The 26,326-nt window shown below is 42.8% G+C and overlaps 1 protein-coding gene across 1 annotated transcript; it reads right to left on the bottom strand.

The window, feature by feature from the left end:
* Positions 1-950: 950 nt before the first annotated feature.
* On the bottom strand, positions 951-25,951 carry lpar2b (lysophosphatidic acid receptor 2b). The gene is made up of 5 exons (XM_056280277.1): positions 25,779-25,951; positions 11,992-12,486; positions 10,007-10,501; positions 7,299-7,558; positions 951-2,341 (listed from the first exon to the last, which is right to left on the bottom strand). Exons 2-5 carry the CDS (start codon positions 12,242-12,244, stop codon positions 2,249-2,251), a joined length of 1,101 nt encoding a protein of 366 aa, XP_056136252.1. The 5' UTR covers positions 12,245-12,486; positions 25,779-25,951; the 3' UTR covers positions 951-2,248.
* Between the last annotated feature and the right edge of the window lie 375 nt (positions 25,952-26,326).

The following is a 26,326-nucleotide window of genomic DNA, read 5'->3' as shown; positions in this document are numbered from 1 at the left end:
GTGTGTGTGTGTGTGTGTGTGTGTGTGTGTGTGTGTGTGTGTGTGCGCGCGCGCGTATGGGTGTCGGCCCTGTGATGGCCTGGCGGCCTGTCCAGGGTGTCTCTCCACCTGCCGCCCAATGACTGGAATAGGCTCCAGCATCCCCGTGATCCTGAGAGCAGGATAAGCAGTTCAGATAATGGATGGATGGATGGACCTTCTGTGTTTATTTGCATGTACACCAAATTTAAAGTAGGCCAAACACGCTTTGGCAAATACTACTAGTTCTTGTAGGAAAGATGTTTGGGTTGAAGAGGGTGGATTCCTTCCCATTGTAAGTAACAGTGCTTATGGGGGGTGGGGCGGGTGTCCTGCAAGACTAAAGAAACAATAGCCAGCTCCGAGCATTGCCTTGAGAGGACTGTGGGCGGCGCAACCCGATAACCAATAAAAGAAAGAGTGGGACAAACTTGGCCTGCATCGCCTGAGAGGGGAGTGCTATTCATTCACACAGGAGGTCAGGAGATAGGAAGGCACCCATATCCATAAAAATATGGTCCCTCAGCAATCCTAGGAGAGAGTCAATTTTACACCGGGGGGGCAGGAAGACCAGCAGAGAGGATGAAGAAGAGATTCTCCTTAAGGAACATAAAAAAGGGCTCTTTTGCAAATTTTACCTAGATAACTTGATGCATTTAAAATAATGGGGGAAAAACAGGTATATACACACACAGGATTCCTCCCAGTGTTTTACAAAGATAAAAATAATTGAAGTTAAAGTGTATGGAAAAAAACTCCATTATATTCACTAATTCATCCATTACGGGGCCCAGTTGCCTAAATTGCAGCATTTTATTAAAGTTAACTATTTGTTAAGAGTACCTTGATTTTAGAATGCTGACTGTAATCTTTTATGTAAGTAGAAAGTGTGAACACAGGGCACAACAGACCCAGAAGGGCCCACAAATATTTCAAGTATTTAATGACATATCAGTTTCCATTGGTAAGGTTGGCTGATTATTATAATAGCTTAGATGCAACCACTGAGTGACAAATGGCCAAACTGTCAACTCAAGTTTTGCCTACGACACAACAACTGTCATACAGTCAGAGAGCTTTTCATAAAAGCATCCTGTTACATTCTCTTTATATTATTAATCTAAACTACATATAAGTCCAACTTTCCCTTTTGCTTCAAATGATCTCAAACATCTCGAACTGACACAGTGAGAAAGTTTGACCCTTTACAAAATAAATTATTTATGCTATGTGGATCTTAAAATACATTCCCTTTCTGATGGCTTGCATTTGGGTTGGAGGTGTTAGCATTTAAAGGTTCACTTAATAGATACTGCCAACTGTTACAATATGATCATAGTTAGCTTTGGTGAGGACAATTTTAATAGCAATCCTGTCACACAAAGACTGAAACATTTTCACATAAGCTAAAATCACAGACGCAATTAAAATAACATTAAAGCGAAAAAATAAAAATAAAGCAATCCAAATTTGAAGAAAGATCACTTTTAAGCTGTGATGCTTACAGTTCTGGTTCAGCTGCTCGTGTGTTTTTAGCTGCAGCAGTGGTTCTGAACTGGTTTTGAATCGAGATCCAAATTGGGCCTCACCCGTTAAGTGCAACATAAAAGCATCAACATGTAATTCAAATGGATATTCCTGAGTGAGGGGAAAAACAACAGAGCATGTATGTCTTTGCCATGTCATTGTGAGTGTGCTGATAAGAGTTTATATCAGTTATAATGATTAAAAAGGTTTTCATAGACTTAAAAAACAAGAGTAAATGAACTACGCAGGCTCATATACTTCATAAAATGTAAAAATCCTGGATGTAATACACATTAAAAATGGTACATGTGGGAATAAGTCTGAGGGCACAATGAGCCCAGAATGAAGATTTGAGATCTGTGGGGATATAGTTTCTACCACAAGCTCTTATAATCTATGTTTGCATCTGACAGGAATGAAAAGGCTTGCTTGAATGATAAAGCTTTCCATTTGTGGCATAGTGATGCCTTTTGGATGATCATAAGGCTCAAAGTCCTGTATAAAAGTCAGTCTGTTGGTTTTAAATTGGACACTTATTTGTGACCCTGCTAGAATGGCAACCGATTAGTCAATATGAAGACCTTCCATATCCACACTGGGGTCAGTGGATCTCCATTTCAACCGTGTATGCTTTCTCCATTTCAACCGTGTATGCTTTTCGCCAAAAAGGTCTGCTGAATAGTTATCCTAGTATTTGTCAGTTTCAGCTCTCTGAAGAAGACTCCAAGTCCTTTGCGCCTTTCAAGATGAGCGAGGTCCCATTGGTCTTCTCCAGCTCAGCACGACTCTTATAAGTCTACGGAGAGTTGTGGAGTGATAGATAAAGCAAAAGCCAAAGAAACAAAACAAGGGTAGGAATAGAGTGGTGGGGTAATGATGGAAGAAAAGAGAGGATTAGGTGCAGCAGAGGGTAAAGGGGGATGAAAAAGAAAGGAAAATGAGTTAGTCATGTCCAAACTACCAAAAAGAGGGAAACTGGTTGAGAAAATAGACATAAAAACATGCTTCTTCGTAGATAGCATGAGTTTCACCCTCAGTTTGAGTTACAGGAAATTTGTATTTGGGTCACCACATCAAGGCAATCGCTGCACAGAGACACCATGGCAGGAAAGCAGACATTACAGAGAGCATGCAGATATATGCAAACATAATGGCTGACAGATGTAGGTAAATTTAAACCTGTGCATTTATTAATTTCATTTGCAACTTTTATTTTTTACAAAAATAAACAATATGGTGAAAATGTATTAAAATGTCATCACTAACTTTATTAACAGAAAGTGTATAATATGAAATTAAGTTTCAATAAGCAAATCAGATAGAAAAGAGTACAGTTAACTAGAGTATAACCCTTAAAAAGCTTCTTGTATTGACATTCCCTTCACGAATACTGGTAAAAGTATAAGTAATGGCTGACTACTAAGTGGGAGTTTTTCCCCATATGGATTACTTCCTTTTTATTTTGTGTGTGTATATATATTTTAGAGAGAGAGAGAGAGAGAGAGAGAGAGAGAGAGAGAGAGAGAGAGAGAGAGAGAGAGAGAGAGACAGACAGACAGACAGGCAGACCTGGCTGCCTAGAGAAGACAGGCTGTGTCAGCTCTGTCCACAGAGAGAGGTGGAGAGAGAAACATTTCCTGCTACAATGTAGCACATATTAAGATTTAAGAACAAAGTTTTTACAAAAATTAAATGTAAATTCCAACATTTTGATGCACTCTCTGACAGACTAAAATGCAACATCTATCTGGGGAAAATAGTGTCAGCGCCATAGATGCAGCAAGATATGTCAGTGCATGTCACAGCCTAAGAGACAACCAGCACAACACATGACAGCTGAACTCGGTCTCCTCACAACTCATGCTCTACCTTTTGATTTACTTCTCTTTCTTTATTGTTTTATTGTTTCTTTATTGATCGATATAATGTTGTGTTAATGTTCATTATTAGAGTTATTGTGTACTGTCCAAATATTTGGACAAATTGCACTTTGATGCTTTGGCAACATTGTTTTTTTTTTTAAACTTTCATGCCAATAAAGCCCTTTGAATTGAGAGAGACAGACAGACAGACAGACAGACAGACAGACAGACAGAGAGACAGGGACAGAGACAGAGAGAGAGAGAGAGACAGAGAGACAGACAGAGAGGTGTCATCGCATTTTCACCATTAGACCACATGGTGAGAAAGTTACATTCAAATCTCTGCAATCATACCACTTTGACATGGCCTTAGCCTCTGTTGCAACAGTGATATCCGAATTAATAAATCACACACACACACACACACACACACACACACACACACACACACACACACACACACACACACACACACACACACACACACACACACACACACACACACACACACGTCTGTGTGTGCACATAAAAAAAAAACTCATGCCCATGACTGTATTTAGCAGTAATGATGAAGCCAAGAATACATGTGTGTATGTATGTGTGTGCATTTACCCTTAAAAGTGAGCCTTTGAGTTAGGGAGTGCATGCCTCTGACATACACACATGCCAGAGCAACAAGTCAGAGGAAATTTGGCAAGGAAAATGACCCATTCAAACCACCAGCAGACATCTGGAGTAGTTTAGGACGGCACAAGGATAGCAAACAACCTTACACAATAGAAAAAAGAACAAACAAATGTGGCACTAGATATAGAAAAGAAATATTGCATAAGCTTTGTATTTGGGCATGTCTAAATAATTGTGTCTTTAAAATGACAATTTCAAAAAGCCTAGGTTAATATGCATGTTTGCCAAAATCTTGATGTTTTGCCAACTTTTGTTCATTGATAAATGTGATATCCTGAATGACTATTTCTCAAATAATCTGTTCATCTTGGTGCAGTTTATCTTTACACACAGATGCAAAGCACAATCTGTGGCTTAGGTTCAGTTACACAATTTCAGATGTTGTGTATGCCAGTGGTTCTCAACCTTTTTGGGGTCCTGGACCCCCTGCATATTTTTGATCTACCCTGAGGACCCCTCCACCTGATCTTGGGGGAGGGGGGTTGCAATTTGATAGAAACAGTAGAAACTGCATTTTAAATTGCATTATAGCATTTATTCACTCTTTGGGGCAAAAATAAGAGCTTTCAGTTGTAACTTACACTCACTGGCCACTTTATTAGGTACACCTTGCTAGTACCGGGTTGGACCCCCTTTTGCCTTCAAAACTGCCTTAATCCTTCGTGGCATAGATTCAACAAGGTACTGGAAACATTCCTCAGAGAGTTTGGTCCATATTGACATGATTGCATCACGCAGTTGCTGCAGATTTGTCGGCTGCACATCCATGATGCGAATCTCCCGGTCCACCACATCCCAAAAGTGCTCTATTGGATTGAGATCTGGTGACTGTGGAGGCCATTTGAGTACAGTGAACTCATTGTCATGTTCAAGAAACCAGTCTGAGATGATTCGAGCTTTATGACATGGCGCGTTATCCTGCTGGAAGTAGCCATCAGAAGATGGGAACACTGTGGTCATAAAGGGATGGACATGGTCATTAACAATACTCAGGTAGGCTGTGGCGTTGACACGATGCTCAATTGGTACTAAGGGGCCCAAAGTGTGCCAAGAAAATATCCCCCACACCATTACACCACCACCAGCAGCCTGAACTGTTGATACAAGGCAGGATGGATCCATGCTTTCATGTTGTTGACGCCAAATTCTGACCCTACCATCCGAATGTCGCAGCAGAAATCGAGACTCATCAGACCAGGCAACGTTTTTCCAATCTTCTATTGTCCAATTTTGGTGAGCCTTTGCGAATTGTAGCCTGTTTCCTGTTCTTAGCTGACAGGAGTGGCACCCGGTGTGGTCTTCTGCTGCTGTAGCCCATCTGCCTCAAGGTTCGACGTGTTGTGCGTTCAGAGATGCTCTTCTGCATACCTCGGTTGTAATGAGTGGTTATTTGAGTTACTGTTGCCTTTCTATCAGCTCGAACCAGTCTGGCTATTCTCCTCTGACATCTGGCATCAACAAGGCATTTTCGCCCACAGAACTGCCGCTCACTGGATATTTTCTCTTTTTCGGACCATTCTCTGTAAACCCTAGAGATGGTTGTGCGTGAAAATCCCAGTAGATCAGCAGTTTCTGAAATACTCAGACCAGCCCGTCTGGCACCAACAACCATGCCACGTTCAAAGTCACTTAAATCACCTTTCTTCCCCATTCTGATGCTCGGTTTGAACTGCAGCAGATCGTCTTGACCATGTCTACATGCCTAAATGCATTGAGTTGCTGCCATGTGATTGGCTGATTACAAATTTGCGTTAACAAGCAGTTGGACAGGTGTGCCTAATAAAGTGGCCGGTGAGTGTAGATATAGTTAACAAAACAGAATTCTTATGCAGTAACTTTCAGATATATGTAACAAAACAGAATATGTATTCAGTAACTTTCAGATATATGTAACAACAGAATTTTTATGCAGTAACTTTTAACAATGCAAACGGGAGCGAGATCTCTTATTAAAATACAATAAATTACACTTGTGAAACAGAGGTAATTAGAGAAAAAAGTCCTGTTACCCTTTATAGTTTAGGTAGATAAAGGTCTCAGTCACATTTGAGTAAAATAATCCTATTTCTATAAATGTCATAGGATCTTTTTTTTAAAGATATTTTATTTTCACGGACCCCTTGCAATTACACCACGGACCACTAGGGGTCCGCGGACCCCCGGTTGAGAAACACTGGTGTATGCCAACTGTAATACTAGAGCCAATGTAGTATGGGCAGTACCTTCCTAGCTAAAAGAACAAGTGTGTTGGTTACAGCTGTCAGTCATTTCACATTAGATTTTTCACCATTTCTTTATGTGTTTAAGGTGAGAGAAAGAGGAGGAGATGCATAAGCCAATCCTGCACATGATGCTGCAGACAAAGTAACAGACGATAAGAAAGCATTGCTGCCTTTGGAGTCTCACAAGCTGTTAAGCTTTTTGAAGCTGCAATGACTTAAGAGATGTTTTGCATGGTACTGCGGCATATAACATGCAAAAATAAAGTTGTTATTTGAAATTCAGCTTGAATCCTGATCTCATCACTCAGCCATGGAATAACAACAACAAATGAGAGCAAGCAAGACAAACAAATTCAAAGAGAAAGGTAGCAGATAAACAGCCCATTCGCCAACATCAGACTCTCAGTAGACATTGTTTGCTGAAATTACTGCATCGTTTCTGAGGACAGTGAATACGGGTAACATCTTTTGGGGGGGACAGTGTCAAACAACAAAAAAACCACCTTGCTGGCCTGGTATTCAAGTTTTTGAATGCAGAAATCTGGAGAGTTGGCAGGTACGAGTTGTTAACTTTGTTTCAATTAATACTATTCAGCGATCTCTGCTGACATTTACTAGTCATATTATGCCTCAGGAAAGCTGAAATAGTACACATAGCACCTTTAAACAATCCATTTTGTTTTTCCAAGTCATTAATTTCTTATGTTAGGGCTACTGTTATGTTGTAATGGCAAAAACTGACATACTATTCACATGTTCTCAAGTCAGTGAAAGTGTTAGTTTGGCATTGTACAACTCTCAGCCAGTCTTACAGTCTTGGCATTACGTATTGCTCTGTAGTATATGATCATCAAGGTATTTCTTCAGAAATGATCAGGACATTTTATCATTAGGAGTGCTAATCCTTAATGTGCAATGTTGTGGTTTGGTTTTGTTTGCCATTGTTGTCATCATGGTTGTCTCCATTGCTTTCGGACAATACCTCGTGATCCAGGGTGCTAAAGCGAACTCCCGAATCCCCTTTGTCTTTGCCATTCTGTCGGCACAAACAGCACAGGATCCGCTTGAAGGTCCTCCTCATTTCCTTGTCCCTGAAGGAGTAGATGATGGGGTTGACGAAGGAGTTGCACTCAGCAAGAATCAAGCAGTACTTCTCATAGCGCAGCACTTGACACTTGTCACAGCCAAGGCCGTCCAGCAGCAACACCACCAGGCCGGGCGTCCAGCAGATCACAAAACAGCCTGTTGGGGGTGGGGAGGGTTGAGTGAGAAAAGAGAGCCAATACAATGGTTCTGAGGCTATGATAATAATAATAACTGTGTGTGTGTGTGTGTGTGTGTATATCTATACATATATAAAACCGTTAAGTGTTGAAAAGAGGAAGAAGCGTTACTAAAAAGAGGGATGGAGAAATGAAAGAATGGCAGAGGCAGAGAAGGAGACGGTGGCAGAGTAAAAGGAAAAGTGAAAGGACTGATGCAGATTACTCCGTTTCTCGGTGTACTTTACAGTACAGGCATGATGTACGCAAATATCGTGTATGGTACATCATTGTGTGGAGTAGAGTTATTCTGTATGATGGAATTTCATGATTACTTTACTCGATTAGAGCTCAGGAATTTATAATGTACACACATACAGCACATTTGACACCAATTTATTTACACATGTATGCTGGGGAAAAAATTTAAAAGTACTAAGGTGGTATGCAGATGTACACACACGCAGACACATGCAGAGCAGAGACCCACACCCGCGCACCCATCCTCCCACACAGACACACACACATAAGCACAAGCACACGAAAATCATTTAGTGTCATACGGGCAGAGAGGATATGAGGGAATGTTTTGTTCCACAGGTTTTTAACTATGCTGTTCAGTGTCTGGGCTTGCTCAGGGTTTCCTTACCCTCTTTACGCATCAAAGCTGTTGAACGCTGTGTGTGACAAAAGAGAGAGAAGTAAAATATCTCCTAGCTTGAGGAATTTAATCAAAACTTAAAAATTCAAGCGTGGAGGCTAGGTAGGGTGGGAAGAGAGAAGGGCAGCAACCAAGAGTGGCCAGATGAGCAGAAAAGAAAGGAAACAGCAGGACAGAGAAGGTGGGAGAGAATGCGGGGGAAGCGGAGTCTAGTTTGACAAGTTTAGACAAGCTAGAGAAGGCTGCATCGCCCCGTGTGTGTATAAACTTGAAAGCCTGTGGGTGCCCGTGGTCCTCCTCCGAGCGGCTTAACCAGCCTTTGTGTGTGTATGCGAGTGTGTGTTATATGTAGGTCTGGATATCAAAATTAAGGCACTGACTGAATCCCATCATTATTGTCAAGCACTGAGAAATATTATCAGGTTTGGCGATAACTTTGGTTTCTTTGATTTTGAGATAGATACGACAGCTGTATGGTTTTTCTATTTATCATTTTCGCATTTAAACACAAACCAACTCAACGTGACATTGCCAATGCATTCATCTGTATACAAACATATTGCCAAAACTCTTGCTATTGCCAATCGCAATGCACTGGGTGCATCCAGTTCTGAGTTAAATGCTCTCTCCTTGCCATTAACATCCCTTGGCTCAAGAGGGGAATCCGCAAAATGCCAGGATGAAACGTGGCTCCCAAATTCCGCACAGGGGAAAAGATGGAGACTGTAGGACACATGTTTATGAACAACATCAGACACTGCCACCTTATGTTGGAGGGCTCCATATTGCTAGAAGTTCCACCCAGATACTATGACAACTTATATAGGGCGGAGAGGTTGTTAGGGCAAATACACTTCCCATGAATACATTCCCCATTCCCCTCCCTCACACACTCATCCCAGTTGAAAAGGGCTTGCTTGTTATATCAAATATCATCACCAGAGGGTTCACTTGAGGGAAGACAGCAAGTGGAGGGGGAGTGCTAAATTAGGACCAAAAGTTACTTCTGGTGATTTGCCTGTTGTGCACTTACACTTATTTGCACATGGCATGGCATGTATTTTTGGCAATGATATGATAATCTTTGTAGTTTGAATCCCCTACTACTCATATCACACTTGACACACACTCCGATTATATTATATTGCGCTCTACAATGCAGACTGATAGTCATATCTGTTAACTGCCATCTCACTTACAGGTGGCTTTAGACAAAAGCACCTGCTAAAAATAAAATGTAAATGTTAAAAACACACATTCCACCCAGAATTCCTCAACTTACAAAGTTACCAATGTTTCTTTTCTTTCTTTCTTTTTTTTTTCTTTCTCCCCAATTGTACCTGGCCAATCACCCTGCTCACCTGATGGTGAGGAATTTCGTCAGGGGGATGTAGCACGTGGGAAGATCACGCTATTCCCCCCAGTTCCCCCACCCCCCTGAACAGCCGCCCCGACCGACCAGAGGAGGCGCCAGTGCAGCGACCAGGATACATACCCATATCCAACTTCCCATCCGCAGACGCGGCCAATTACGTCTGTAGGGACGCCCGACCAAGCCGGAGGTAACACGGGGATTCGATCTGGCGATTGCCGTATTGGTAGGCAACAGAATAGACTGCTACGCTGCCCGGGCACCAATGTTTCTTTTCTTGAGCAGCATGAGTAACATGAGTAAATGAGTAATGACCGATTGTAGGCGTGTCTTTGGATGTTATGCGTTTTATGTGCAAGTGTATTTCAGTAGCACGGCTGTGCATCCTTCCTCACCCAGAATCATGGAGACAGTCTTCATCAGGTTGACCACTGTCTCCTTGTGTCTCATCTGTGTGGTGTGCTGCGACATCCTCTGGCTCTTGTGTCTTACATAGATGAAGATCCTGGTGTAGACAGCCAGCATAATGCTGAAGGTCAGGAGGTTGAGCAGGCCCCAGAATACCAGGTAGCTGCGACTGTATAGCGGTGCCATTGTGGAGCACTTAGTTAAGTCACACAGACAGTGCCAGCCCATGGTGGGAATTAGGCCCATGATTATTGCCACCACCCAGATGCCTATGATGAGCAACACAACGCGCTGGTTGGTCATGTTGCTATGCAGCTGCATGGTGAAGATGGTTTGGTGGCGCTCCACTGCCACAGCCAACAGGTTGACAACTGATGCAGTAAGGCTGGTATCAATCAGGCCCTGGCGCACAAACCACTGGTTACTGGACAGATTGATAGTCCAGGGCCCAGTATGAAACATCAAGTGAAGGTAGGAGATCCCTGGGAAGAGGCAAGAGAGGGTTTCATTTCAAAATAATTTGATGTAAGTGCTACCTAATGTTATTGAACAAGCAGCAGAAGCTATTATACATTCTAATACAGTGTTTTACGTGACCCTATTCTGACACTGCTTTCTGTTTTTTGGATTGTTCACCCTTTTTCTCCCCAGTTGTATCCAGCCAATTACCCCACTCTTCCAAGCCATCCCGGTCGCCGCTGCTCTACCCCCTCTTCCGATCCAGGGAGGGCTACAGACTACCACATGCCTCCTCCGATACATGTGGAGTCACCAGCCACTTCTTTTCACCTGACAGTGAGGAGTTTCACCAGGGGGGCGTAGCGCGTGGAGGATCACGCTACCCCCCCCCCCCGTTTCCCCTATCCCCCTGAATAGGCACCCCGACTGACCAGAGGAGGCGCTAGTGCAGCAACCAGGACACATACCTACATCTGGCTTCCCACCTGCAATAAAATGTTTTTTAAACAGAATAAAAACTCCTGGACCTCCAAGGGTATATGGGGTGAGGCTGGAGGGGAGAGAGAGGCCTTTAATGTAACTTGGAAAAGGATGCGGAAGGGGGGAACTGAGAAGGATTCAGACTTGCTCTATTGGGGGATGAGCAAAGATTAACTGCATGAATGGGAAACCTATGACTATGATTTGAATAAATGAATAACACAATATTAGAGTAATAGTAATATAGGTTTTTTAACAGAAGTGGCTTTGTGGTGGTTATGTATATAGTAGCCTACTGGTTTTAAAGTAAATGGCATAGGGCTAGTAGCTCCATATGCGAACAGTTAAAAGCCTGTGAATTACCCAAGTACATGAGAAGGACCAGGGATGGGCAACATGATCCAGAAAGGGCTGGTGTGGGTGCAGGTCTTTGTTACAACCAAGCAGTTACACACCTGAGTCTACAAATCAAGGTCCTTAGCAAAGACTATTGGTTGACTAATAGATTCAGGTGTGTAACTGCTTGGCTGGAACAAAGACCTGCACCCACACCGGCCCTTTCTGGATCATGTTGCCCATCCCTGTGCAGATATTCATTTATAGTATACAATATTTGGCTTACTAGCGCTAAAACAGTAATTACTCAAAAAAAATCATTTTACACAGAACACAAGAACTGGTTGCATTTAATGACAACCTTTTTGGAAGTTTTACAAATATGCATACTTTCTCAAGTTAGTAGGCTATTTATAATAACCAAAAAGTGAATGTTTGTAGTAATGTTAGTAACCACTAATGTTCTTCCTGAGGTTTCTTCCCTTTTTTCCCTGGAAAGGCTTTTTTTTTTTCTTGTGGAGTTTTCCCATCATCTGAATCAAGGGAAAATGGGTAGGGGGTGTTGTTCACTGCTTCTACTCATTTTCGCTGTGGGTATGTAAAGCCCTTTGAAACAGTAGTTGTAACCGAGGGATATATAAATAAACCTGATCTGACTTAGAAGTACAACCATTGACTGTGGTATAAACCCAAGTACCTGAGAAGAGGTCTGCAGCAGCCAGGTTTCCCAACAGGTAGTAGATGGGAAAGTGAAAGCGTCGGTTGAGGAAAATGGCTGTCATGACCAATATGTTGGACAGGATAACAATGAAACAAACAAACATGCCAAGAGTGACAACCACATAGTCACGGGGTCTCCATTCGGTGCTGATGTTCTTGCCACTTTTGTCATAGAAAAATTTGACAGACTGGTTGTTGATGCACTCAGTGTCTTTTGTCAGCATATCCATCTTGAGGCTATCGGGCGGCAGGATCAGAATAGGGTAGATGAAAATGGAGGACGGAGAGGCCTTTTGGGTGGCTCAGATGGGATGCCAAGGGGTAGGACTAGGGAGGCATTCAGACATGCCCTATTGGTAGGTTGAGAATTAGCATGCCGTCAGCCTGACAGGTGATGAATGTACACATCCAGTTTGATATGTGACGCTTTTAATCTTGGGAAATGCTGAGACACTCTACCCCCTTCGTGAATCTGTGAGAAAAAAAAACTGTTGTTATTGAGGATACCAACTAACCTTATTATGTGAATTATATTAATTATTTACTTGCGTGTCAGCAGTCGCATTTGCCAGCTAGGTTTAAAAAAATTTATAAATGGGAAAAAACTTATTCTGGGATCATCACTCAATTACTATAGCCTCAAGAAATATTTAAATAAGTGTGTGCATTTGTGTTGCTCTACATCCTTTTTTATCCTCTGATAATGCCATCTTCGAGCTGACACTCCCTTGTAAATAAAAATGAGGCACAAATGCTGTGATTATTATCACACAAACATACTGGACTTTTCACTTTGTCAACTCAAAGAGTCCCTTAAAGCATCACAGGAATGGGCATAGTTTTACAGATGGGACACTGTAATCAAAGCTAACCATAACCCTGAAGTAGAATTCAACCAGCAAACCCCCACCCAAAAGGAAAAATCCAAAAATCAAGCACCAGTAATAAAACAACAACAACAACAACAACACAACGTGCTATAATCCTCTATTTACAATAAACTTGCAAAGACCACATTATGAGTTTTGAATCAACAATGTTCCCTTGTGCGTTTGCTCCCATTTCCTCCAGCTATTACACCCAACCAAGCAGTCTTGCACACATACAGCGCTGGCACCAGTTCTACTTTCAACAATGGAAACAGCAGAGCAGCTCCCTATAGCAGACACACCTCACAATTACACAATCCAGCTATGTAACCCAATCTCAATCAAACACACACACACACACACACACACACACACACACACACACACACACACACACACACACACACACACACACACACAGAGGGAAAGAGAGCCTCAATGACCCACTCTCCTATTGAGGGCATGCAGCGGGATGCCAAACCAAAAGGAGGGAAGACATGGAGAGACTGAAAACATGCACAAGGCTAACAATGAATGATGGATGAAAAAGAATGGCAAAGAAAATGAAAAAGGACAAGAAAGTCAACCAGGGAGGAGACTTGGCTGGAAAACAATACTAATAAATGAGCATTTATCGAGCAAGCGCCCACAAGTGCAAGTTTGCAAGTTTTCGGATGAGTGTTGCCTACAGATAGAAATGAACAGACATGTCTCCCCCTGAGATGAGAACTTCCCCCCACTTTTCTTCGAGGCATCTACCCCTGTCAGGATATGGACTGTAAATCCAGCAACAGTGCTAGAATTGACCTTTGAAGCCCAGACTATGAAGAGCGCTTACCTTTGAAGTGAGCACAGTTGCTCTGTCAGGCCAAACTGTGTCCGGGCTGCCAGAATGTGTCCGGGTGACGTCATTGCAATACAATCGTGACAGCTCGCATTCCTGACATTCCTCTCTCGCTGTAGTTCGTTGAGTCGTAATATTGCAGGCAAAAGCAGGTTTAATAGTGTACTCTTTTTAGCTACATCGTACAATTCATGAGCAGGGTCACCTTTTATATTCAACTTGCAATTGTTTATATTAGGATATGTTTTTCGAAAAGCACAAAAAAGCATACTTTTAGGCAAAAGTTCATCTATTGGTTGATCACCTTGTTAGCTAGCTAGCAAACTAGCGTTATGTAGCGTGGACGAGATTTTCAATAAAGATGTAAAAGTCCAGTTGTTTAAAATAACATTTTGTGAGCCTTTTTTTTGGGTTGCTAGCTACCTAGCTAACTTGTCATTGATGTCAAAAAACATATTGGACGTTTCATTTTAATGGAAAATAGGTTTAACTCGTCTATGCTACCAAGGTGATCAACCAGTAAATGAACTTTCGCCTAAAAAAGTATGCTTTCTTTGGTACATTTCGAAAAACATATCCTAATATAAACAATTGCAAGTCCAATATAAAAGGTGACCCTGCACATCTATTGTACGATGTAGCTAAAAAGAGTACACTATTAAACCTGCTTTTGCCTGCAATATTACGACTATCTACAGCGAGAGATGAACATCAGGAATGCAAGCTGTCATGATTGTATTGCAATAACGTCACCTGGACACATTTTGGCAGCCCGGACACAATTTGGCCTGACAGCTCCACTTTCAATGTCAGGAAATTCCTGTCCTCCGTCCGATCCACTACATAGCAACAATGTAAATTCACATCTCTTAGTCTCGTCTTTCTTGCTGCTTTGAAGGTTCAGCATTACAAGCTCAGTACATACTGGCCATGTGCTAGCTTACGAATGATATAGTGTATGTGTTATCACACAGGTAGATGGTGTGATTTCTAACACAGACTAGGAGGTCGCAACACAAATCCACTGATCAAAAGTAGCAGTGTAGCGTGTCTGGTAGCATATCTAGACATTCCAGAGAATCAGCGAGGATACACTGAATGTGCAATCTGCTTCTCTTGCAGCCAAGTTTAATGTTGTTTCCTGTGTAGGGTGACAAATATCAGTGTTACAACACTTGTTAAAACACATCAGAATCAGAATACTTTATCCATCCCCGAGGATGAATAAAGTATTTTATATATATATATATATATATATATATATATATATATATATATATATATATATATATATATAGAATATGGCGACGACGGGCGCGGCCAAACATCGGTACACAAAAGAGCCACTCATATCTATGGCTCTGTTAGTGACGGCCGTTGGTAAACATCGGGACACAAAGAGCCATGGACATCTATAGCTCTGACAACGACTCCAAGAGGACAAATTCTGAGTGTCATCACCAGCCAGTCAGACTAGCTTCATCTAGTCAGAAAGGCACGAACTGAGGAAGCCTCTTGGATGAGAGGCGAAACGTCTTCATGGATATATACCAAGTCCAGTTGCACTTGATTCAACTCCTTTGGATAACCATGACCTGGATGAATGAGAACATTCACAGACATATTGCGGAACAATTTGGGTCTGACACCCTTAAAATGGTGAGGGAATATGAAAGGATGGCTCGGAAGATTGCAGACTACAGAAACCACTTGCGATTCAATCTGAGATGCAGACAACACAGGCTCATAATAATAATAATAATAATAATTTATTTTATTTGTAAATGCACTTTACATTTCATAGAAACCTCAAAGTGCTAGTCATACCCACTAGCCTGCGCCTGTGTACCACAATGAAAGGACATAGAGCAGACAGAATCATAGAGAAGGCACAGAATCAACTCCTGAATGAAAGAGTGAGACAGGTCCATTTCACTACTGAAGGGCTGAGGAGAAATCTGACCAACTACTCCAGCAAATAACATCCCACTTGCCTGGTGCAGTTTTGGAGAGGATCACTGATTTCACCAAGAAAGCCCAACTATCTCAACACCACAAAACCAAAGAAAGGCAGACAACGAAGTTCCAAAACTTACAACGACAAACCAACAACACTAGCCAAGCAGATATACTTACCTGGAGAAAAAAGACAGAACATCCCACACAAAACGGAATGCAGAACAGATGGATCAAGAATCTGTCAGACAAGGTACTTTCCCAATCAGAGAAGGGGGTCTTAGCCAAAGGACTGAACTTCGCCATGACACCCAAACAACTACCTATAGTTGACCTCATCACATCCCCAGAATCAGCCATAAGGAAAAACAATCTAACGGAAACCGAGGCAGAACAGCTTAGGTTAAAGGTATCAGCAGCTCTGTCCAATGCGAAACTCCCTCCTTCCAACCTAACCATGGAGGAAAGGAAAGCCATGACAGCCCTGAGCAAGGATGAAAACATCACTATCCTTCCAGCAGATAAGGGGAGATACACGGTTATCCTCAACACAACAGACTACCATGCCAAGATCACGTCATTACTCAGCGACACTGACACTTATGAACCTCTGAGACGCGATCCTACTAGTGGTTACAAGAGGAGAATAATAGAATACCTACAGAAACTACAGAAAGGAGGAACCATTGATCGGATACAATACCACCGTCTCTACCCACAAGATAACATTCCATGCATATATGGACTCCCTAAGATCCATAAAGATGGAACCCCCCTCAGGCCCATCGTCAGCAGCATAAACTCAGTCACGTACAACATTGCCAAACATATAGCCAACATCTTGACCCCTTTAGTGGGCGAAACACCTCACCATATCCAAAACTCCATTGACTTCGTGGACAAGGTCCAAGGCGTAAAACTGGAACCAGATGAAACCATGGTATCCTACGACGTGATCTCGTTATTCACCTGCATCCCAACCATGGAGGCTTTGGAAACTGTGAGGTAACGTTTGCTACGGGACGACACCCTCCACAATAGGACCAACCTCAGCCCAGACCAGATTTGCCAACTACTGGACTTTTGCCTGAACACTACATATTTCCAATTCAGGGGCCAGTTTTACAAACAGAAACATGGCTGTGCAATGGACTCACCAGTATCGCCCATTGTGGCCAATTTATATATGGAAGAGGTAGAACACAGGGCCCTGAACTCCTTCAGAGGAACACCTCCGAGCCACTGGTTCAGATATGTGGATGACACATGGGTCAAAATCCAAACACAACAGGTGCAAGCATTTACCAAACACATCAACTCAGTGGACAAGAACATTAAGTTCACAAGGGAAGACAAGACGTAAAGAACAACAGTTTGCCCTTCTTGGACTGTGACGTCCACATTGGAGAAGACAGGAGCCTCCACATTGGGGTTTACAGGAAACCTACACACACAGACCAATATCTACCTTTCGACTCACACCACCCTCTGGAACACAAACTGAGCATAATCAGGACTTTGCAACACAGAGCTGATAATGTGCCCAGCAGCACTCAGGCCCAACGAGAAGAACACAAACACCTGAGGGGAGCTCTAAAAACCTGCGGCTACCCCAGTGGGACCTTTGTGAAAACTGCAACACGTTCCAAAAAGACCAACCAGGTGAGCGACGAGGAGAAAAGGAAAAGAAGGAATAGCACAGTCATCCCGTATGTTTCTGGGGTCTCCGAAAAACTCAGGAGAATTTTCAACAAACACCGCATCCCGGTATACTTCAAACCCAGCAACACACTCAGACAAAGACTGGTTCATCCCAAAGACCGTGTACCACACACCTGGAAAAGCAATCTGGTGTATGCTGTACAATGCAATGAGGATCACACTGACCTATACACAAGAGAAACCAAACAACCACTACACAAACGGATGGCCCAACACAGAAGGCCAAACTCCTCAGGACAAGACTCAGCAGTCTATCTACACCTAAAGGAGAAGACACACTCCTTCGAGGACAGCAACGTACACATTTTGGACAGAGAAGATAGATGGTTTGAAAGAGGGGTGAAGGAAGCCATCTATGCGAAACTGGAAAAACCATCCCTCAACAGAGGAGGTCTGCGACACCACCTATCTCCCACTTACAACGCTGTCCTTTCATCTCTACCCAGGAGACTCAAGAAGCCTAGCCTCCAAGAACAATAGTCGGTCACTAACGGCTCCAACGACTCTCATGACCACTGAATAATGAAGTCGAAACTAACACCCCCAACGACCGTTGCTGCTAAACAAATGCAAATCAATAGATCTGATGGCGACGGGCGCGGCTGGACATCGGTACACAAAAGAGCCACTCATATCAATGGCTCTGTTAGTGATGGGCGTTGGTAAACATCGGGACACAAAGAGCCATGGACATCTATAGCTCTGACAACGACTCCAAGAGGATAAATTCTGAGTCTCATCACCAGCCAGTCAGACTAGCTTCGTCTAGTCAGAAAGGCGCGAACTGAGGAAGCCTCTTGGATGAGAGGTGAAACGTCTTCACAGATATATACCAAGTCCAGCTGCACTTGATTCAACTCCTTTGGATAACCATGACCTGGATGAATGAGAACATTCACAGATATGTCAAGAGTGTGCTGGAGGTGAAGACAGTGTCAGACAGAGTGATGAGTATGAAGCTGGAAATCGAAGGTGTATTGCTAAATGTTATCAGCACATGTGCCTCGCAAGTTGGGTGTGAGATGGAAGAGAAAGAAGAATTCTGGAGTGAGTTGAATGACGTGGTGGAGAGCTGTACACAAGGAGGAGAGCGTGGTGATTGGAGCAGACTTCAGCGGACATGATGCTGAAGGGAACAGAGGTGATGAGGTGGTGATGGGTAGGTATGGTGTCAAGGAGAGAAATGTGGAAGGGCAGATGGTGGTGGATTTTGTGAAAAGGATGGAAATGGCTGTGGTGAATACTTATTTCGAGAAAAGGGAGGAACACAGGGTGACGTACAAGAGTGGAGGAAAGTGCACATAGGTAGACTATATCTTATGTAGAAGGCGCGATCTAAAAGGGATTGGAGACTGCAAGGTGGTGACAAGGGAGAACGTAGCTGGGCAGCATTGGATGGTGGTCTGTACGATGACTTTGGAGACCAAGAAGAGGAAGCGAGTGAAGGCAGAGCCGAAGATCAAATGGTGGAAGTTGAAGAAGGAAGACTGTTGTGTGGAGTTCAGGGAGGAGTTAAGACAGGTACTGGGTGGTAGTGAAGAGTTGCCATATGGCTGGGCAGGCACTGCAGAAACAGTGAGGGAGACAGCTAGAAAGGTACTTGGTGTGTCATCAGGACAGAGGAAGGAAGACAAGGAGACTTGGTGGTGGAATGAGGAAGTACAGCAAATTATACAGAGGAAGAGGTTGGCAAAGAAGAAGTGGGATAGTCAGAGAGATGAAGAAAGTAGACAGGAGTACAAGGAGATGCAGCATAAAGTGAAGAGAGAGGTGGCAACGGCAAAGGAAAAGGTGTATGGTGTATGGTGTGTTGTATGACAGATTAGACACTAAGGAAGGAGAAAAGGACTTGTACCAATTGGCTAAACAGAGGGACCGAGCTGGGAAGGATGTGCAGCAAGTTAGGGCAATCAAGGATAGGGATGGAAATGTGCTGACAAGTGAGGACAATGTGCTGAGAAGGTGGAAGGAGTACTTTGAGGGGCTGATAAATTAAGAAAATGAGAGAGAGAGAAGGTTGGATGATGTGGGGATAGTGAATCAGGAAGTACAGTGGATTAGCGAGGAGGAAGTGAGGGAAGCTATGAAGAGGATGAAGACTGGAAAGGCAGTTGGTCCAGATGACATACTGTGGAGGCATGGAGATGTTTAGGAGAGATGGCAGTGGAATTTTTAACTATACTTAGCACAAAAAGTAAGGAAATTTGTGTTTGGTAGATTATTTCTTTGTGGTAACAATGCTTCTTGGCAATAAATCTTATACCGTTGGAAAGCCTGTGTATTTCCCTTTTAAATGGTGCCACATTTGTAAGGAACATGCATTTGTGGGATGAGCAGCAGAGCTGAGTATGTGGGTTGCGCCCATGAAAAATTTGCCAAATCTTCTCTGCCAATGCCAAACAGCGTATTTTGCTGTTGCTATTGACTCTTGTTTTGAGCTTCTGGTAACCCAGGTGCTGATAATCAGGTGCCTGATATAAGCTTTATTGCCAAGAAGCATTGTTACAACAAATAAATAATCTACCAAACACAAATTTCCTTACTTTTGGTGCTAAATTTAGATTGTTTAACACAATCTTGGAAAGCAAGAGGATGCCTGAGGAGTGGAGAAGAAGTATGCTGATACCGATTTTCAAGAACAAAGGCGATGTGCAGAACTGTAGCAACTACAGAAGTATAAAGTTGATCAGCCACAGCATGAAGATATGGGAAAGAGTAATAGAAGCTAGGTTAAGAGGAGAGGTGATGATTAGCGAGCAGCAGTATGGTTTCATGTCACGAAAGAGCACCACAGATGCGATGTTTGCTTTGAGAATGTTGATTGAGAAGTATAGAGAAGGCCAGAAGGAGTTACATAGTGTCTTTGTAGATTTAGAGAAAGCATACGACAGGGTACCGAGAGAGGAGGTGTGGTATTGTATGAGGAAGTTGGGAGTTGCAGAGAAGTATGTATGAGTGGTGTAGGAAATGTATGAGGGAAGTGTGACAATGGTGAGGTGTGTGGTTAGAATGACAGATGGGTTCAAGGTGGAGGTGGGATTACATCAAGGATCGGCTCTGAGCCCTTTCTTGTTTGCAATGGTGATGGACAGTTCACGGACGAGATCAGGCAGGAGTCTCCGTGGACGATGATGTTTGCAGATGACATTGTAGGGTGCAGGTTGAGGAGAGCCTGGAGAGGTGGAGGTATGCACTGGAGAGAAGAGGAATGAAAGTCAGTAGGAGCAAGACAGAATACCCATGCGTGAATGAGGGAGGACAGCGGAATGGTGAGGATGCAAGGAGTAGAGGTGATGAAGGCATATGAGTTTAAATACTTGGGGTCAACTGTTCAAAGTAACGGGGAGCGCAGAAGAGAGGTGAAGAAGAGAGTGCAGGCAGGGTGGAGTGGGTGGAGAAGAGTGGCAGGAGTGATTTACGACAGAAGGGTACCAGCAAGAGTTAAAGGGAAGGTTAAAAGGTGGTTGTGAGACCAGCTATGTTATATGGTTTGAAGACAGTGGCACTGACGAAAGGACACGAGGCGGAGCTGGAGGTGGCAGAGCTGAAGATGCTAAGATTTTTGTTGGGAGTGACGAAGAAGGACAGGATTAGGAATGATCATATTAGAGGTACTGGTCAGCTTGGACGGTTTGGAGACAAAGCAAGAGGCAAGATTGAGATGGCTTGAAATATGTGGAGAAGAGATGCTGGGTATATTGGGAGAAGGTTGCTGAATATGGAGCTGGCAGGGAAGAGGAAAAGAGGAAGGCCAAAGAGGAGGTTTATGGATGTGGTGAGAGAAGACATGCAGGTGGCTGGTGTGACAGAGGAAGATGCAGAGGACTGGAAGAGATGGAAACGGCGACCCCTAACGGGAGCAGCCGAATTATATACTACTACTACTTTCAGCTGCTCCCGTTAGGGGTTGCCACAGTGGATCATCCATTTCCATCTCTTCCAGTCCTCTGCATCTTCCTCTGTCACACCAGCCACCTGCATGTCCTCTCTCACCACATCCATAAACCTCCTCTTTGGCCTTCCTCTTTACCTCTTCCCTGGCAGCTGCATATTGAGCATCCTTCTCCCAATATACCCAGCATCTCTCCTTCACACATGTCCAAGCCATCTCAGTCTTGCCTCTCTTGCTTTGTCTCCAAACTGTCCAACCTGAGCTGTCCCTCTAATATACTCGTTCCTAATCCTGTCCTTCTACGTCATTCCTAATGAAAATTGGGAGTGATGAAAGACACACACACACACACACACACACACACACACACACACACACACACACACACAAATATATATATGTCACATTGGCAGCTGATGAGTGTGTAACACATGAAACAAGCTTGTACTGAAATGCATTAAATGTTTTTTCCCTAAATCTAAATATTCCGCTCCTCATTTGTCGAGCACTTTTATCAGCACCATTGATGGTTTCTGAAAAAAAAAGTTATTATGTATGTATGTATGTATGTATGTATGTATGTATGTGTGTGTGTGTATGTATATATATATGTATATGAGATAACTTTTTTTTATTTTTCGGGAAACCATCATTGGTGTTGATAAAAGTGCTAAACAAATGAGGAGCAGAATATTTAGACTTAGGAAAAAAAACTTTAATGCATTTCAGTTTTTGTTTTCGTCTGTGACAAATGTGGACGATATTGTCGCTCTAATGTGAGCCTAATGGCCCACAGGTGTGCTTGCCGAGTTTAAACTGCATCACAGTCATCATCGTCTTGATGGACTGCCGAAGAAGATATATATATATGTATTACATTACATTACAGTCATTTAGCCGACGCTTTTATCCAAAGCGACTTACAATAAGTGCATTTAACATAGGAAATCAGGAGAACTAGTCATCAGAGGTCATAAGTGCATCTAAACAAGCATCTAAGAGCAAAACCAGTGCTGAAGTAAAAGTGCAACAAAGTTTTTTTTTTTTTTTTTTAAATGAGCGAATACAATAAGTGCTAAGAACAAGTAACAGGGTACTAATGCTTAAAGAGTTGAGTTTTCAACCTGCGCCGGAAGATGAGCAGCGATATATACACATATATATAGTGGGGTTTTTTCCCGGAAACCATCAATGGTACAGATAAATTGATATACATGTATATGTGTGTGTGTGTGTGTGTGTGTTTATATATATATATACACATGCACACACACACACACATAAAATTCACACATTAAAAAAAACTTACTTGAAATTATCTTTTGAAGGATGAAGCACTACTCTTACAATCCGGCCAGTGAGGACATACATATAGAGCATACATTTTTTGAGGCAATAGTTTCTTTTCCCAGCTAACAGTCAGAATGCAGCACTAATGCATACTTGATGTCAACATTTTTAATTTCACATCAGACTGAATATATATTGCTTGTGACTTTCGTCTAAAAACCAGCCCCCTTGCTCTCACAGATGTGCACTTATCATAGCTCTTCTTATGGCTGTACTTTCACCGACCTCTGAAAAACTGATGCATAAAACTCTGAAGATGAGGCAGATAAGGGTGCAGGATCCTGGATGTGATTGCTTTCACAGGAAAATACAATCACAGCTTAGATAGCTGTGCAGCGACTGACTCATAATCACGACTGCTACATCAGCGAATCACCATTAGACAGTTTTAATAGGACCAGTAATTGATTTACAGGTTCCACAGCACATAGTCTCTCAACATCTCAGTTCTGCATTCAAATTAATCTAGGTCTGTCTGCTCCAGTACACAACTGTCAGAATGAGTCTCTTACCCTTTTAACATTTAGATGACCAACAAATACACTGCAGACATTTCAGAGATGTGAAGTTACTCAAAACAAGAGAAACACACAAAAAGCCCACTCCAGGGAGATATGGATATCTAATGCGGTCTCCGTGTTATATGGGACAGAGCCATGACACAAAATAGCACGGTTATGTGATTAACATTGGCTTTCTGCAGCAGTGTGTTTCAGTTTCAACTTCCTCAGTCCATCTGTAGGCTTGAGTGAGATTATGTGGCATGCGTGAGGGTTTGTGCAAGTGTGTGCACGTGTGTGTGTGTGTGTGTGTGTGTGTGTGTGTGTGTGTGTGTGTGTGTGTGTGTGTGTGTGTGTGTGTGTGTGTGTGTGTGTGTGTGAAGAGAGTGGATTGGGCTGAATCAGTAAACACCAGCTTGAATACTAACCAGTCATTACTCGAGGAGCCACACCCGTCTCTGTCTCTCTCTCTCTCCCAGTCTGTCTGTCTCTCTCTTTAAGAGGAGAATGGTTACATATCAACTTAAGTGAGCTATACTTGGCATAGGGAAGCCTTACACCATGTGTCCATATTGACTATGGTCAACAACTCGGCAGCACAGGTAGTTATGGTGGTGATGGTGATGAAACAGAATGACAAATACTATGCAATATTATTATGCATGAAAGTGTCAATAGTGCTGCTTACTCAAACCTCGACACAAAATTCACAGGAAACAGAGAAATGCGCAGCTGTGTGCTGACATTAGAAAGAAAGCCCCTTTATTTTGTCATTGTATTCTTACAATGAATTGTATTCTTACAGCGAATTTGTTCCCTGCATTTAACCCAGCCTACTGTAAAGGAGCAAGTGGGCAGCTGCAGTGTCTGGGGACCAACTCCAGTTCTTCTTTCCATTGCCTTGGTCAAGAGCATTAAACCTAACGTGCATGTCTTTTTGATGGTGGGAGGAAACCGGAGCACCCAGGGGAAACCCACACAGACACGGAAAGAACATGCAAACTCGACACAGAAAGGACCTGGGACGGCCTGGGGTTCGAACCCAACACCTTCTTGCGCTGAGGCAACAGTGCTGACTGCTGGGCCACTGTACCGTAGCAGCCCTTTTTGTTCAATCAGTCTCTCTGGAGAAGACCTGCCAGCAAAAAACGAACAGCCTCGGTGTAAAATATGTGAGCCACATTCTGCCACCGAGACTTTCAAAAACAGATCTCTATCAAAGTGCTCTTCCTTTTCTTGACAGATTATACGACACACAATCACTCACTCTGTCACCCAGTCAAGTTAATAAGAAATTAATTAATTAATCAATTACATTTTATTATAAATAAGAAGTTAACCAGAAATAAACTTGATGCTTATAGACTACCTAAATGTTTTAATATCTACTATAATTTCTATTTATGTACTGCAGTACTAACAACTGCATCTTTGCACCGCCTAACTTTTCACTATTTTTTCTTTACTTAGTTTTCAGTCTTACACTGCTGTTATTCTCTCTCGGTCTCATCTTAGCATTCTGTGTGAACAACAAACCAAAGAAAATTCCTTGTTTGTGAAACTACACAATGGCAGATTGGCTTAACTGATTGAATATCTCACTTTTTTACATTCTCTGAATTTTATGGATAGGGATGGAGGGTTTAAGCACAGTGGCATCTTTATAGTATGTACAACCTGTCAAATGACCTTTTTTCCATTAACCCTTAATAACTATTAACAGTACTGATTGCCTCTAAGCATTCAAACAGAAGGGCATCTGACTTTGTGGGTTAAGCTCATATGAGTGATAATGAATTTGTCTTTCCAAAGATACCAGACCATACTCAGTATACAAAGACAACAGGAGGATGCAGGATGCCAACTACTTTCTACATACCACTGGTGTCAACAAGACCCCAAACATACAATGTACAACCATGTATAACCCGAGTGTGCCGGATCCAAGAAACAAAAGGACAAGAGAGTGGATGAATAAAACATATACATCAGATACTGCTGGTATGACAATAGCTGCCCATGTATAAGCCGCGCTATTAAGCAAGGCCACTCCTTGCATCTGCAAAAGTGCAGGAATGGTAAAGCCACATGTTGTGACGCAACCTGCGATCCATTAAGAGAAAACAGGTTCATGGTCCATCCACACTCTTGTGGAAATACGGATGTTTATTCCAGCGGGAACGAAGCCGTGGTTTCGCAAACCATTTAAGATATACAGGAGACGCCACAGCATGCTGGCGACTGAGGCAGACCACCCAGATCCGACCACAGAAACAATCACAAAGCCGAGAACAAGGGCAGCTTAAACTTTGTTTTATAGCCCAGCATCTTATGTTCCAAAACTCCACGTGGCATATACACACACATCTAAATATATATATATATATATATATATATATATATATATATATATATATATATATATATATATATATATAAAAGAGACAGATAGCGCTTGCCTTTAACGTTTACCTTATTAAACTCGTTTGGCAAGTAAATCCAGATTCGACGCCTTGTCAAGTTTGGCTTTTTTTTTCCGGTCTCCCGTCGCACCTACACTCACTAACCTGCCCAGTTAAACGGGCGCAGAACAATGGAGGGAGCGAACGACAATAAAAGGCAGACACTTACCCTTTTATTCGTGTTTTGTTCTATGAGAAGTCCACTCCAGGTGCATTTTTTTTATCCTCCGTACCTTTAACAAACGCCGACCTCGGGGGGGGGGGAATAAAATACCCGTCCCCACTACCGACTTTAGCTCCTGTGCGGTGTCGGCGCTAGCACCTGAGCGCACCGAGACGAGGGGAAAGGGCGCGGCGGGGGTCTGCTGGGTTTTTGGTTCGCTCCCCGACAAACCTGAGCGTTTAAGCTCCGCCCACCCCCACTAATGACCCCTCCTCCTCCTCCCCTCTCTACTCCACGTTGGACGCCTGCGAGGGGGAAATCGACCAATGAGAGACGGAGTTGAGGTGCGATTGACGGGTTTGAGAAATTGAAGGGAGTTCAGCTCCGTGCGTGACAACGATTCAGCCGCGGTGTCACATGTCGGAAAGACGTCGTGACTCTCCGGCTGAACGTGAGAGGGTAGTGGAAATTCCGAGCAAGGTGTAAAAACTGATTCAATCGGGCTCGATTTCGCGTCGATACGGAATTAACTGCGTTGCACTCGGAATAAAACC

Source organism: Lampris incognitus, chromosome 5 (assembly GCF_029633865.1).
Source record: "Lampris incognitus isolate fLamInc1 chromosome 5, fLamInc1.hap2, whole genome shotgun sequence".
NCBI classification, from domain to species: domain Eukaryota; kingdom Metazoa; phylum Chordata; class Actinopteri; order Lampriformes; family Lampridae; genus Lampris; species Lampris incognitus.
Note: the sequence above shows the minus strand (reverse complement) of the source record. Positions and strands in the feature narration are given on the sequence as shown.

Coding starts and splice junctions, on each gene's coding strand:
- lpar2b (XM_056280277.1), bottom strand. CDS start 12,244: ATGGATATGCTGACAAAAGACACTGAGTGCATCAACAACCAGTCTGTC. Junction 10,502..11,991: donor TGCTGCAGACCTCTTCTCAG/GTACTTGGGTTT, acceptor GCCTCTTCCCAG/GGATCTCCTACCTTCACTTG. Junction 2,342..7,298: donor TTAGCACCCTGGATCACGAG/GTATTGTCCGAA, acceptor AACTCTCCGTAG/ACTTATAAGAGTCGTGCTGA.